Source organism: Diplotaxodon limnothrissa, linkage group LG18 (assembly GCF_057381915.1).
Source record: "Diplotaxodon limnothrissa isolate DT_005_m linkage group LG18, D_limnothrissa_male_GT1.1, whole genome shotgun sequence".
In the NCBI taxonomy this organism is placed as follows: domain Eukaryota; kingdom Metazoa; phylum Chordata; class Actinopteri; order Cichliformes; family Cichlidae; genus Diplotaxodon; species Diplotaxodon limnothrissa.
This window is the reverse complement of record NC_140613.1, coordinates 13956485-13971238: the sequence shown is the minus strand read 5'-3', so window position 1 is coordinate 13971238 and position 14754 is coordinate 13956485. Positions and strand designations below refer to the sequence as shown.

The 14754-nt window shown below is 38.1% G+C and overlaps 1 protein-coding gene across 1 annotated transcript in view; it reads right to left on the bottom strand.

Moving 5' to 3' along the window:
* pde1cb (phosphodiesterase 1C, calmodulin-dependent b) overlaps positions 1 to 14754 on the bottom strand; it is a 117854-nt gene that overhangs the window by 45977 nt on the left and 57123 nt on the right. Inside the window, exon 4 of the mRNA XM_085377780.1 lies at positions 12674 to 12700. Within this exon, the coding sequence (XP_085233906.1) occupies positions 12674 to 12700 (27 nt within the window). The remainder of the gene's footprint in view (positions 1 to 12673; positions 12701 to 14754) is intronic.

Genomic DNA, 14754 nt, shown 5'->3' with positions numbered 1-14754 from the left:
CTGAGGGTGGTTCTCTGTATAGGACACCTGAAACCAATGTATTTTTATAGGAATTAAAAATTTGAAAAAACTCAGATCAGTCTATATGTAACAACATGATCATCATGATATTAATCAAAGAAAGGAAACTAGCATGACTTATCCACCTCTAAAACACCCAATCAGCTTGAAACTTCAAATAAACTTATCAGACTGGACAGAGTGTAGGAGTCACTGACTTTTATGATGTTTGACAATATCTGAAGGCGATAAGCTGTTTTGAAACTGGTGGTCTCAAAGTATTTTTTACCATAACAGCCTCCAGATTTTGTTCAGAAAGGTGTGAAAAAGAAAACAACTGGGTAAATGTGTCGAAAAAGCACAAGCAACCTGTTACCTGCTCTTTATAACTGTAGTGAACAAAGAAGCATCTCACGATTCAGAATCTTGTTACAACAGCAGAAAATCCTATTATGTTCCATTCCTGTCAGCCAAGAAAAGAAATTTGAAGCTGCAGTGGGCACTCGCTTACTAAGGCAGGACAGGTAAAGACTGGAAAATGTAACTTTGTCTAATAAATGGAAAATTTCTACCAAGAATGCAGATGCTCACCTCAGAACTTGTCATCTACAGACTGATTGGAGTGTGTGCGGAGACTGTTTTCCTGGCAAACTGTGCTTTGGGCCTTTAATCAGACAATCAATTGATAATCAATTATTCCTTGAATGCCACAGTCTGAGGATTGTTGCTGACTAAGTCCATTACTTCACCTTCCCTAAAGGCTACATCCATCAGCAGAAAAATGCACATAGTTATCACACACTGATTACTGTCTCACACTAGTAATCTCACACTGGTTTTTAATAGAACAAAAGGTTTGTCATGAAATGTATCCAATACTGTGTAGAATGGACATAAGGATCTTTTGGAATCATAGTTCTATCATTTGTACCAAATGTTTTGATTGTTTAACTTAAGACAAAAAGGAAAACTTTTTCATTTGATGTTGCTAATTAACTCAGTGGTGTACCTGCCCCCTCTTCCTCCGCTCAGTGGTGGTAATTGGACATTCACACCTTTTCTTTTGGTATGTTTTTTCCTGTGGATGAGTTTATGTACTATTCCAGGTGAGGTTCTGGCCTTATTTTTCTAGAAGCTCACAGACATCCTGAAAATGTTGTTTATAGCTGAAACCTGGAGTCTTCTTTGTGATGACAGTTGGTACCGTTTTTAAGATTTTGATCATTGTTATAAAAGTTATAGATATAGGTGCCTTACTCATTCCCAAAGGAAAATGTAGCCTAAAATTAAATTCAGTTCAGGCACTAAACATTTAAGAGAAAATATAAGGTCTACTGGGGAGAATCCAGACCCTGTACCCCAATATCACTACAAGCTAGAGGGAGATGTGATTTTGGGGTGAACTTTTCCTTTAATATGTAAACACAGATCTGTTCAGTGTTTTTTTTTTTTTTTTTTACTTTTTTAAATTAATTTAGCTCATTCTACATTCTACATGTAGAATTCATTAATGCAATTCTTTGTGTGTTTTTAATTACAACTGATCAATGGCAGAACAAATGAACAGCATTAAGGACCCCTTTATCACCTTATCATCAGGTGCTCTAATGCAATGCAAAACAGTCTTTCAATTATTACCTTGAGAAATGTTTACTTACCAACAAAAAATACATAACACAAAAAAGAAAAACCGAAGCAGTTCCACTAAATCAAACTATCTCTTTAAGCCATCTCAAAACACTGAGTGTCTTCATCAAACACCATGGTTACCAAAATTAGCATGCCATTTATGACTCAATTACGCTTCATTATATCCAGCAGGAGCAAGCAGCAGTGTAGTGATGAGAGGATTGTTGAGCTCACTGGAGACTCCTCTCCAGCCTCGTGTCTTTGCTGCTGCCCTGAGGGCCACTTATTTAGCTCAGATTGCTGCACTGAGGAAGGAAGTGCTAGTTAGACACAACCAGTTTGATGAGAGCCTTTGCTGACGAAGTAGCAACTAGCAGTAGACTCATCCTCACCTTCTACACATGGTTATTGTTCACATAAAAGTTTGTGTTAACATCTGTTTACAACTATGCACACTTATAGCCTGTTATAATAACAACATTTATTAAATGATCACATCTACTGCTTAGGATTCCTGTATAGAGGTAAGTTAAAGATTTAATAGTTTGGGAGTGGTAGCCTAATTGAATGCAAGCCATTTGAAAGCCTCGAGTTCTCAGAACAGCAATTTAACCTTGAGATTTAAATCTGAGCCAAGGTAGACCTGAAATGTAGAAGCATTCCATATCTGTTTATATTCAGCCTATAGCTGGTTTAGATAACCTTTAGCATTGCAAGAGATAAGTGCTTATCTCTTGCAATGCTTTGTTTAGTCGTTCAAGAGAAGAACAGAGTCATTTCTGTTGTAAAAGTAAAACTGAGAATTCATTACCATTTAAGTATTTTATTTGGTCCAATTAATATTCCAAAGCCCAGAAGTTAATTTACTGTTTTACATTTAGCACCAATAACAAGTGCTTTTTAACAAGTGAGAAGCTACAGACGCCAAATGTTTGGCCTTTTTGCTTTTTCTTTTTTTCTTTTTTTTGCTTAAATTAAACTAGATTGGAAAAGTATACAACAAGTCAGTGATTGACATATTCACTTAAACAAACCATGAACTTGAGACATTCAGTCTCAGTCCCCATGAGTTTAACTGTACAACAGTGAACTACTGTACTGAAAGTTTTTTTTCTGGAAAGGATGTTTAGTCCAGCCTGTCCAAAAGAAAGTTTGAAAAACCGTGACAGAAAACAGACTCCTGGGTGCGTGACTGTTGTGATTTCTAGCTTCCCTCTTAGATTAGCATCAGAGAAAACGCCACAGCAGTTTATCCACATGCTCACACATTTAGATTAAAAAGAACAGAAAAGCAAATATGGTGCATTTTTGCAAATACAAACAACAGCAAGTGTTTATTAATTTTCCCATATGCGGCCAAGAGATTTTCATCAATTGAAAAGCAACACGTTTCATTTTGCAATGAAATCCTTCAATGTTTCCTGTTTACATAACAACAAAGCACCAACAAGCTGCAAAGCACCACATTACTAATCAAGCCATTAACTCCTTGGCTACCATCCAACAGTGGCTAATGCCATATTTGTTTTGACACAGCTCACTCATTGCTTTTAACTTAATTTTTTTAATTTATCTGCTGGGCTTTCCATGAGGCACAGGGTGAGGCAGGGTCTCACTACCAGATGTATATGCTAAATGCTTATAGAGAATGGTACAACAAAATACAAACTATGATAAATGGGAAGTAAATTCCCTGATTTCACCAGAAAATGTTTTATTCAGATCTCCATACTTCACTCCACACTTTCAGTTCAAGTTTTACTCATATCGCACCAAATCACAACAGCAGTCACTTCAAGGCACTTTATACTGTAAGACAAAGACCCGAAAATAATGGAGAGAATCCAACAATCAGATGACCTCCTATGAGCAAGCACTTGGCAACAGAGGGAAGGAAAAACTCCCTTTTAACAGGAAAACAAAATAAGCATCCATCTGCTGCAGCTGATTGAGGGTGAGGGGACAGAAGCAGAGGAGAAAAAACGAATTAATATTAAATCACTGGGTTTGATCATTTGAGACACAGATTTGCTAAACAACCAGTTATTATCATTACCAATTACTCAAACTCCCTCATAGTGCCATTCCCAGTTACTGCTTTTCTGTTTTTTTGTTTTTTAAAATCTCTTAAATCGTCACCATTGCTGCTTAAGACAATTTTGAATATGTTGTCTTTCACATTGGTAATGACAGAACCTGTGGGCCAGATAAAGTATTTAAATAGGTCATATGTTAGATCTGTGACTCCCACTAGAGCTGACTGAGAAATCTGAAGATGAATGAGATGATAGCTGAATGGAAAGAAAATATATGCAGCACACACAAACGTATTCAGACAGATGCCAGACAAAGCATGTAGTGTATTTTTAAGCATTCTCAATCAGTGTGACTGAATATTTTATCTCAATATAAACTCATGGACACTAGTTACACATTGCTGCTCATCTAACTGCCTCTGTCCTGAAGTCATGCCAAATGGACAAACAGGCAGTAGGGACCGGCACAGGGGTGGACTGGTTAGATGAAGGATGGTTATAAACAACCAGGTTAAGGAGACAATCTGCACCATAAATCTGGAATATTATCTGCTGCAGGCAGTAGGAAGGGGAAGCCTGGTGAATTGGCACCATTAAAGCATGTGACGTTTATGTGCTCATCTCTCCTATAGATTCAACTTAGGATGAAAGCCTTTCATTTAGGCTTTGTAATTAATCTTCACTGTATCAATATACTTAGCTTAATGATGGCTCTCTGAGGTAGGCAAAGAGGAAGAAAATAATCAGGGTAGAAGCATATTGCTGTAAAATGAAAATGAAGCACTTACAGTAACACATTCGATTTCTCTGTTATGATGACCGGATTGCACAGACAACAATTAGTGTGAAAGTGATTTGCTCTGTTTGCAGATACTGAAGGGTATTATTCAGTCTAAATGGAACCTCCATACCATTCCATAATAAAAATCTACCACACCTGATGTCCATGAAACCAATGACAGGTAAAAGTGTGAAACCCGGGGTCCTGGCATTCATGCGGATGTCACTTTGACACTGCATCCATCTGAATATTGCATTGTCCCCACACGTTCCACACCTGAGCTTTGGCACAATGGCACTCCACAGTAGCAACAGCATTCCCACAGAGAACAAAATCACTGCAACTCCAATCACAGCTGCCTCACAGAAAAGGACAAAAAAAAAGCCAAAGCATTGATTTTGCCTGTAATCTCTGCAGATAGCAGTATCCCCAGAACAAGCCTCAACCAAAGAGCCCAACTTCTCAGTGGTAAACACTAAAGGACTTCCAGTGTTCAAGCCGCAAAGAGTCAAAACTGTCTTTGCTGCATGAGGAGTACCAACACAACATAAAAACGTGGCTTTAATTCTCTTTTACTGATGTTGTTCATGGTGCTGAAAATGCCACATGTTGTATGCATTTATGAATATTAATGTACAGAAGTAAAATAAATTTGTAAAAAAATGCATTTTACTACAGTACCAGCATTTTTTTTTTAAGAAAATGCGACGTGGAGTGAATCAGGAAACAGTAACGCATGAAAAGGAAAGATCACCTGATGAGAGGCAGAGTGGAAAGGAAAGGGGGGAAGAAGAAGACTGGATAAGAAGAATGCAAATAGGCTAAGCTTTTAAATTCATTTGAGACAGGTAATTACCCCTCTAGATAGGGAAAGATAGAGAAAGGAAGAACAAAAGGAAAAGCAAGCATAAATATCAATACATCTGAGCTGGAAAGCACACAAGCAAAAAACTGAGCTACAAAATTGTCCTTAAAAAAACATATGTTTTACACTACTTCTGCTACTTTTGGGATAATGTAAAAAATTGTTCACGTGTTCTAAGCAATCATTCTCAAAATGTGTAATTCATAATAATAATTAATGTTTAAAATGAGGCTGTTGTCACAAGTGAGCCTGAAGTGACATTTGTGTTTCTAATTTTTAGGTGATTAATGGCATCATCTCTGTTTTTCATCTATTATCTCAGCACATCATCATCTTTATTGCCGTTCTAATTGCCCCAGCTCCTTACTGCTCAAAAGACAATCGGGTTGTTTTAAAAGACATGATTATATTTGTTCCAGTGGCCGATGAATCCACTCATAAAAAAACCAATAACAAGATAACAATACACCAATGTTGCTCCAAATGAATCATCTTCAATAGACAGGCCAATAGCTGCGGTGACTGACAAATGGCCTTAGACCGCAGATAAGAGAGACAGAGAGGCTCGGGTAATGGCTTATAATGGGCTGTTCTTGAAATGCCAATCCCAGGATTTGCTCCGTGATTACTGACATTCAGCAAAGAGTTCAATTTTCCCCTGTGACTCTCAGCCTGACTATATCTGTCCACCTCTCTATTGCTCCTTGCCTTTTTTCTTCTGTTAATGAGCTGTCTTTTTTTAATTCACCATTCATTTTATTTGTATTTTTATTTCTATGAGTTACTACATAATGACACAAATCAGCGTCACCAATTAAAACCCCTGAAAGGTGAAGCAAATAACATTGATCACTTGTTACAACGCAGTGTCACAATGCCATGGGAAACCTTGTGTCATGTTGTCATGTAGATATTAGACACGTATGACCCCCCTAAACATTGTAGAAAATACACCATGTCCCAGCGGCAAAGGCACTTTTCATGATCAGCTGCCTCTGCCAGGAGGAAAATGTGCCAAAAACTGTTGAGTTATGCTTCAAAACAGGACAAAGAGCCCAATATTGACTTGCCTCTTGAGCTTCTCTGATCCCAGTCCAAATCAGCATCGGGACAATGTTCCAGAAATGGCACAATCTACCGAGTCCCACCCTGCAACCCTTTAGGACCCAAATGATCTAATGCCAGCATCCCAGCGCCAACAACAAATACCCCAGGAGGTCCAGTATCCATGTTCTGATGAGACCATATTAAAAGAAAAGTCAGGCAGGTGGATTAATATTGCTGTACAAATAGATATACAGAATGAAGACTGATAACAAATCTTAGTGCAGTGAATCTTCAACATGTCAAGTGTATACTGATTTAAAAAAATACAGTCATAGTTTAAAACTGTATAAGGCCTCCAAAATTCTCCTGAATTTTCCTAAAGACATGTCCCAGTTTTTTCCTTAATATTATTCATTTTTATTTTCTGTCAGTCATATTGTTGCCTGTAATCTGAATTGTCTGTTCAAAAACTTTGAGTTTATGTAGACAGAGAGGCCTTGAACTGCTGCTGAGGTTCGGTAGTAAGAAATGTGGTTATTACTTGGCATTTAAATTTCAGCTATCAATGAGCGATCAGATAGTATTAGAAGGATTTTTTCTAAGTAACAACAAGAAAGGGAAAATTAAATGGTTTTGTTAGAAATTTGATGCGGATCTGCGAATGCAATCAAGTGGAGTTTAGATTTGATACTTTTTTTAGTTAATGAATCACAACTACAGTATGAGAAGAAAATGAAATTTGGATTATAGGTAATTATATATACACACACACACACACACACACACACACACACACACACACACACACACACACACACACACATATATATATCCCTGAAAATCTGTCCTACACAAACTGGCATTTATAAAATATACATAGACAGGGTGCCTGATATTTATGGCAGAGAGGAAACGGCTGGCTTGTGCTGAAAAAGTTTTGCCACAGAGAACATGATGTAAGGCCTTGGACAGTTTTAAAGGCTGTGATCTGGACCAAAACACTAACCACGAGAAGGCTAAATGAGAAAAAAAAAAACCCCAAAGAACCCCTTGTATAAGCGCGCGCACGCGCACACACACACGGTTACTTACAAAGACCATTTAAGGCTGGAGACCATTTAAGGCTGGAGGCCTGTCTGGATCAGATGGCAAAACACTTAAAAGCTAAACTACAAGCAGTGACCACTGTAGCATATTTACAGGCTTAAGTAAAAGCATGCTTAATTCAGAGTAGCATTCAGGCGCTTGTCATGAAATACAAAGAGACACTCAAGTCCTCTACTTGTAGCTTTTGGCGGTTGATGAATAATCACTGTAAGTGGTAGCGTTCAGATGATCAATGCCTTTTTGGTAAACATAAGAGAAAGTGCTCTTTTCTTCCTAGTGGCTCCAATCAATCTGCTTTAGATAAGATAAGATAAGATAACCTTTATTAGTCCCACACGTGGGAAATTTGTTTTGTCACAGCAGGAAGTGGACAGTGCAAAAGTTATGACGCAAAAATTAGAATACAATAAGAATAAATACAGTACACAACTGTACAGAATAGAATAAAATAATATACTATATACAGTAGAATAAAATAGAATAAAAATATACAATAAGATAAAAATAGAATACGAATGCTATATACAACTGAGTAAAAATACAACGATGCCAGAAAGGATTATTGCACTTAGTATTATTGCACATGTGTGGATGTGTGTGTTTGTTCAGTTAAAGTCTTTGTTGTGGAGTCTGACAGCAGTGGGGAGGAAAGACCTGCGAAATCTCTCCGTCCCACACCGTGGGTGCCGCAGTCTCCCACTGAAGGAGCTGCTCAGTGCTGTCACAGTCTGCTGCATGGGGTGGGAGACGTTGTCCAACAGGGATGACAGCTTAGCCGCCATTCTCCTGTCACTCACCACCTCCACTGGGTCCAGAGGGCATCCTAGAACAGAGCTGGCCCTTCGGATCACCCTGTTCAGTCTCTTCCTGTCCCCAGCAGAGATGCTGCCGCCCCAGCAGACCACACCATAAAAGATAGCAGAAGCCACCACAGAGTCATAGAAGGTCTTCAGGAGTGGGCCCTCCACCCCAAACGACCTGAGTCTCCGCAGCAGGTACAACCTGCTCTGCCCTTTCCTGTAGAGGGCGTCTGAGTTATGAGTCCAGTCCAGTCTGTTGTTCAGATGAACACCAAGGTACCTGTAGCTGTCCACAGCCTCAATGTCCATACCCTGGATGTTCAGTGGTTGCAGTGGAGAATGCTTGTGCCTGCGGAAGTCTACCACCAGCTCCTTGGTTTTACTGGCGTTGATCTGGAGGTAGTTCAGCTGGCACCAGTCCACAAAGTCTGACACATTCAAAGGGATTAGTCAAAGAAGTAACAGATTTCAAACAAACCATTCACTAAACCTCATCCACTGGCGGATTTAGTGAATGGTCAGTAACAGGATTGTAAGGTCTTAGTGTGTATCTGGCACTCACTGAAATATTCAGTACTTCTTTTTTCAGTTTCAGGCTGCAAACTGAGGGCAGTTAATTTACCATGTATACAGTGCTTAATAAATTTTTAAGGCTACCACCCAATGTAAGGTTTATGCCACAGTTTCCCTCAATCACTTCTTTAATGAAAATTACATGCCTAACGTTAAAATATAATTATTTCTGTTATCCATACATTTTTAAACTTACTGTTTTACAAAAAGTTTTTTCTTTTTTAAAGTAATGCTTATTATAAATTTTTGATTTCATTTTGATTTTAATTTCTCAAAAACATCCAGCGTGCCAGCCCAAACATGGCAATAAAAACATGAAATCAGTGTTATTTGCCTTATACATAATTGTATACAAGTTTCTAAAAGACAGATTTCTAAAACCTTTTCTTGTTTTTATGCCACGTAGTCTAATACATTTCTAAGCATTACAAGTTAACAGGGTTAGGGTTGAGGTTGGGGCTTAGGGGGTTAGATGCCATGATGTCACTATCTGTGACATAATCTGATCTTCACTGATTGGCTGAGAGAAATCCATGTGGTTTGACAACATCACAGTGAGCCGGAGGAAGCCAAGCTGAATGAAATCAAATAAGGTTTCTGACCAGATAATGGATTAAGAGTGTTGTAAGGTTTGCAATGAAGCATAAATCTTACCTCTGTCTTTATAAACTAAGCATACAATGACAATAACAACAAAAAATGTTGTAGTCTATTAACTGTATTTATTGTAATCATCATTGCAAGGCCAGCTAACTGCTGAGGCTAAGTGAAAAACACATAACACGAAAAATCTGTTTTTGTTATTCTAGCTTTTATATGTACTCTTAATAAAAGCCTTCTTTATTATTAATAAAACAGCAACAGTTAGCTTGTTTTAGTCTTAAACAACTTTGGATTTAAATTTGGATTATTGCTCCAAAAATTGCAAAATGAAACCTGCCATTGCCATCTTTGTAAATTGCAGATGTGCTGTGCTATGAATGGAAAGCTTGACAACCACAGCAACAGTAACTAAGTGGGAGGCGGGGCTTACCAACCTGCCAACTGTTGAAAGAGAAGAGCAGAACACAATAGAGATCATGTGATCAAAAATGATAACCTATACAGAAGTAGGCAAACTGTTTCCCTATTTCCAGCACCAACCCCAGATAAAACACACAATCACAGGCCTACACAGACTATCTTCTATTCTTTTTACAGCTTTACTTTCATCCCTCTTAACCTCCTTTCTATGTGCACATTCACACAAACACTCCTCTCCCTCGTCACTCCATGCCTCCCTCTGTGAGGAGGGCAGTCTCTGCTTCCATCTGTGTGTGTAAGGGGTTGTCCTGGTGTGTCAGTAATAACAATTTCCCAGTGTTCCTCTCTGCCAATTAGCCCGGCCGTAATTACACAGACACATATGGAGCTGTCAATCACCCGGCTCCTCCACACAGGAACTCACCCACCCAGCGAAGAGAGCGAGAACGATAGAGAGACTGCGGCAGGGAGAGAGAAGGAGTTTCCAACAGCTAAGGCTATACCACTCTAAACGACCACACACTGTGCCAATAACATGAGCAGTATTTCTCTGACTGTGCAGCAATCCATCAGTTCCCAGGAAAGTGCCATGAAACAGGCTGCAGCAAAAAAAAAGTGTTTTGGAATTTCATTTTGTGGAGTGTTTACAATTTTCTTGTTTACTACTGATCATGATTTGTGCAAATGGTGGAAAAGTAGGTGGAAAAAGAAGCACTGTATTCCATGAAAGAATACACTTAAGAGGTATGACTGAAATTGTCTTAATGTTTGTTTTTTTTAAACTTTGTTTTTTCTATTTTTCAATAAAAAAAACGAATGAGCTGAGCCTGAAAAGCAGGAGAGTTAGATACTTTTGTCTATACCGGCATACACACAGGGAGAGACTAGCAGCTATTTAGCCACCGGAGACTCTATGAAATGCCACCGTAGTGATGACAGTCAAAACAAAAAACAAGCAAGTGAAGCAAGTGATAAAAGCAAGTACCGAATGGAGCGAAAGATAACAGTAGCTGACATATGATGCAACCAGAGCCTAGAACATTCCTCTAGTAACCAAATGTCCGTTTTAAAGAAGCTGGTGAAAAGCAGCTTGCTTTTTATGTGGACGCCATGGTTTTTATGTGGACGCCATGGTTTTGGACACAATAATTTGCAGTTGAGAAATTGCCACATCTGTGACTTTTATAAGGTTTAAACTTAAATAAGCAAGCTGAAAATATTTGACAATGATGTTGTTGTGTTATGTAGGTCATATACATAACATGTACACTTACCTGCCATCAACTGCTTGTAAGCACTAATATCTAATTGCCAACTCAATGCATTTAATAATATAGACATGGTCTAGACAACCTGCTGTAGTTTACTAGAATGAGGAAGAAAGGCGACTTTAGTGACATAACATGACACGATTGCTGATGCAAGACAGGCTGGTCTGAGTATAACTGCTGATCTACTGGGATATTCCTATACAACCATCTCTAGGGTTCATAGATGGTCTGAAAAAGAGAAATCCAGTGAGTGGCAGTTCTCTGGGAGAAAATGACTTGTTGGTGCCAAAGTTGAGAGGGAAATGGTCGGAGTGCTTCAAGCTGACAGGAATGCACAGTCTGTGCCATGAAGTATTAAGGTGGTTCTGAAGCCAAATGGAGTCCAACCTGGTGCTAGCGAGTTATAACTAAGAGGTATACGAAGAGAGGCCGGTGAGTGTGAATTAATATTAGAGCACAAATTTTAAGAGAGCACAAATCTTAGTGATAATGCTGATTTTTGACACATATACTGTAGATGCTGAAAAAAATAATTTCTTGTGTAAAACTTCAATAAAATTATTTTTTCACTCAACAAGGTATATTGTTTATTTTGAGAAAAGACATTACTCTTTTATAAAGAATGTAGGAAGATTGTCTCAAACAATACATCAGGTACAAATTTCATTCACCACAAAAGACTACCGTTTTTGAAGGTATGTATAAAGCCTTTTAGTTTTAAACCTTTTGGGTCACCAAGCAATAAAACATGTCTGTTGCACCAAGAAAAAAATAACCAGATACATAACTGAAAAAAAAACGCATGACACCCATTTAATGTTCAATGCAGTAACATCTGTAATAAATGACACTTAAACCTACATTACCCATTTATCTAGCAACATTAATTAATCCCCGCTTTTACTCTTGTAAATAAATGCATTCATGTCTCACTTAATGCAGAGCCTGATTTCCCCTGAGCATCTCCAACAGAAGAAAACAAATGAAAGTTTAATAAAAATGAAGATAACATTGAGTTATCTGTCAGGCTTTCAAGTTGTGTGCGTGTTCTATGGTAAACTGTGTCGCCCTGATTTCTATCTATTGTACTCAGTCGACACTTGAATCAACCCAAGAGGGAAAGAGAGAGTGAAAGCAAGAGTATCTGTGAATGCCCGCAAGTGTGGCAAGGTGTGCTTTACTTGTTTAGGTACTATATGTGGCTCTCGGGATTTAAGGTGGTGAACAGGGGGATAACAATAACAATAGTAATAAGATACTAATCATAATAATAATAATAATAATAATAATAATAATAACAACAACAACCTTTATTTAAATTACACATTCATAACAATACTGCAAAAGTGATTTTGCACTGAAAGCAACAATGAATAATTAATAATAATAATATTAATAAAAAGTTATTTCCTAAGGTCCGGTGATGCAGATGGCAGGAAATGAAAAGAAGACAGGCAGAAAGTGGAGGGGGTAAAATATGAAGGGGAGATGGGTAGGCACAGGGCTAAAGGAGGAGGTCCAGTCCCAGCAGCAAGTCTTACCTCTGGGATGTCTTCTTGTACTTGCGCCTGCCAGAGAAAGAACAAACACGAGGAGAATGAGGCTTCGGAAAGACAGGACGAAAAGACATCAGGGTCATGCAAAAACCAGCTGAACATTACACTATAAAGATGATGACTGCGCTATCGCTATCTTTCTTGAGCTGAAAATTTCATGTGAACCAAGCACAATCTGATTTTTTTTTAACAAAGGAAAGAACTACACATTTACACATTATAAAGCTTATTTTAATGAATATGAAGTAAAACTGAGAATCCCAAATAATACAGATCAGTTATCAAATTAAAAGGAAAAATCTCCAGGGTTCAGGAACCCTATACTGAAGACATGACGTGGCTCCATTATGCTTTACTGAGCATTTTGCTCAAATGGTAAGGCTCCACATTTCTCCTTAGAGGAAAAGGTCATGGCAAATCAACGCAAAGTTGTTTTAAAGTGATCAGCTTTATCCTAGGAAGACATATTTCAGTCCTGACGGGAGTGTTTTCTTCCAGGATGGCAATGTCCCCATTTTGAGGGTACAATCATGTGCTATGTGCCTTTGCATTTACCAGATCTTGACTGAGAGTTTCGAGCGACATTGCTCTCCACTGCAATCATCAAAATGCCAAATAAGGAATGTGTTGCTCTCTCCGGTGGTGTTCCAGAGGCAGGGAATCGATACTAAGGTGTATTAAAAAGTCTTTAATGTGCATATGGTGGCCCAACAGCTTGCTAAAACAATTCATTTAATTTAGTTTTTTTCCTTTTAATTTATCACTGATCTGTATATAAACTTAATTGCAAATTGCATCATCAACTTCATGGCTTACTAGAATTGAAGCATATCAATAGTGTAAATGATCAAATCTCACAAATGCAAGCCTGCTCATGGCATTTATTGAGATGAAATGGGCAATTTAGCATATGTTCAATGGGTCTAATTCCTAAACTTGACTACCAACATAAAAAGTAAGAGCGCAGTACGATTAGAATAAAATAGTGACTCATTAAAATAAGAAACTTTTTCACTGATACTGGATCAAATGGGTACATTATAACAGTTACCTGTAAATAAGTGAAGAGCTTTAGAGTCTACTTTTTTGAGTCTACTGTTACAGTAAAGAGAAGTAAGAATGCAAATGCTTACAATCACTTATGCAGAAAAGGGATTTAAGAGTGTCATACCAATATGCAAAAAGACACACACACACACACACACACACACACACACACACACACACACACACACACACACACACACACACACACACGGCATTCAAACTCCACTTGATCCCACCAACCTTACTTCTACACACACACGTACAAACATTGGGAAACCTACACAGCTACATTAACACACCTATTCTACTATCACTTACGTTTGGCCCTAAAACACACCCACACCTCCATGAAGTGATAACAGCATGGCTCTAAAAGCTGAGGTCATATACACACTCACTCACACACACTTACAGCACTCATGACAGCAAACTGGGGGGGAGGCATAAACTCACAACTGTTTGACTACAGACATCTATTTAAATTCTAGTCAGGCACAATTCACAGCACTTAGCTTGATTTGCTCCTCCGTTGCTTTCAGTATCAATCTTTTAGAGCTCAGTGCAAAACTGCAAGCTAAGGAAGTTAATCCCCGTAAAGAAATGTTGAGAGCTCCCTTGAAATTAGTGGGAAAGGAAGAATGAATAAATCATTTAGGGTTGATGAAGCCATTGAAATGAAAACAAAATGAAGTTCCACAGTTTAACAGGGTAAACAATACAAAGAAAGACTAAATAAATAGTTTTAGGGGAAATATAATAATGAGACTTAAAAGACAGATCAATACTACATTAAGTAACTACGGGGAAAGTCAGGAGGCAAAAGCAGAACTAAATGCATTATTTCTTTTTTCTAATCTTAGGTCACAGGTTTTGCCCTTTTACCCTCTTTTGGTGCGTGGGTCTTCTAATTAATTCTAATTAGATGTGGACAAGCAGTGAGGATGGGTCAGAGAATTCTAGGAATTATCACAATTATAAAGGTTAAACATTATAGTAAATGTAACCTTAAAATAAACTAA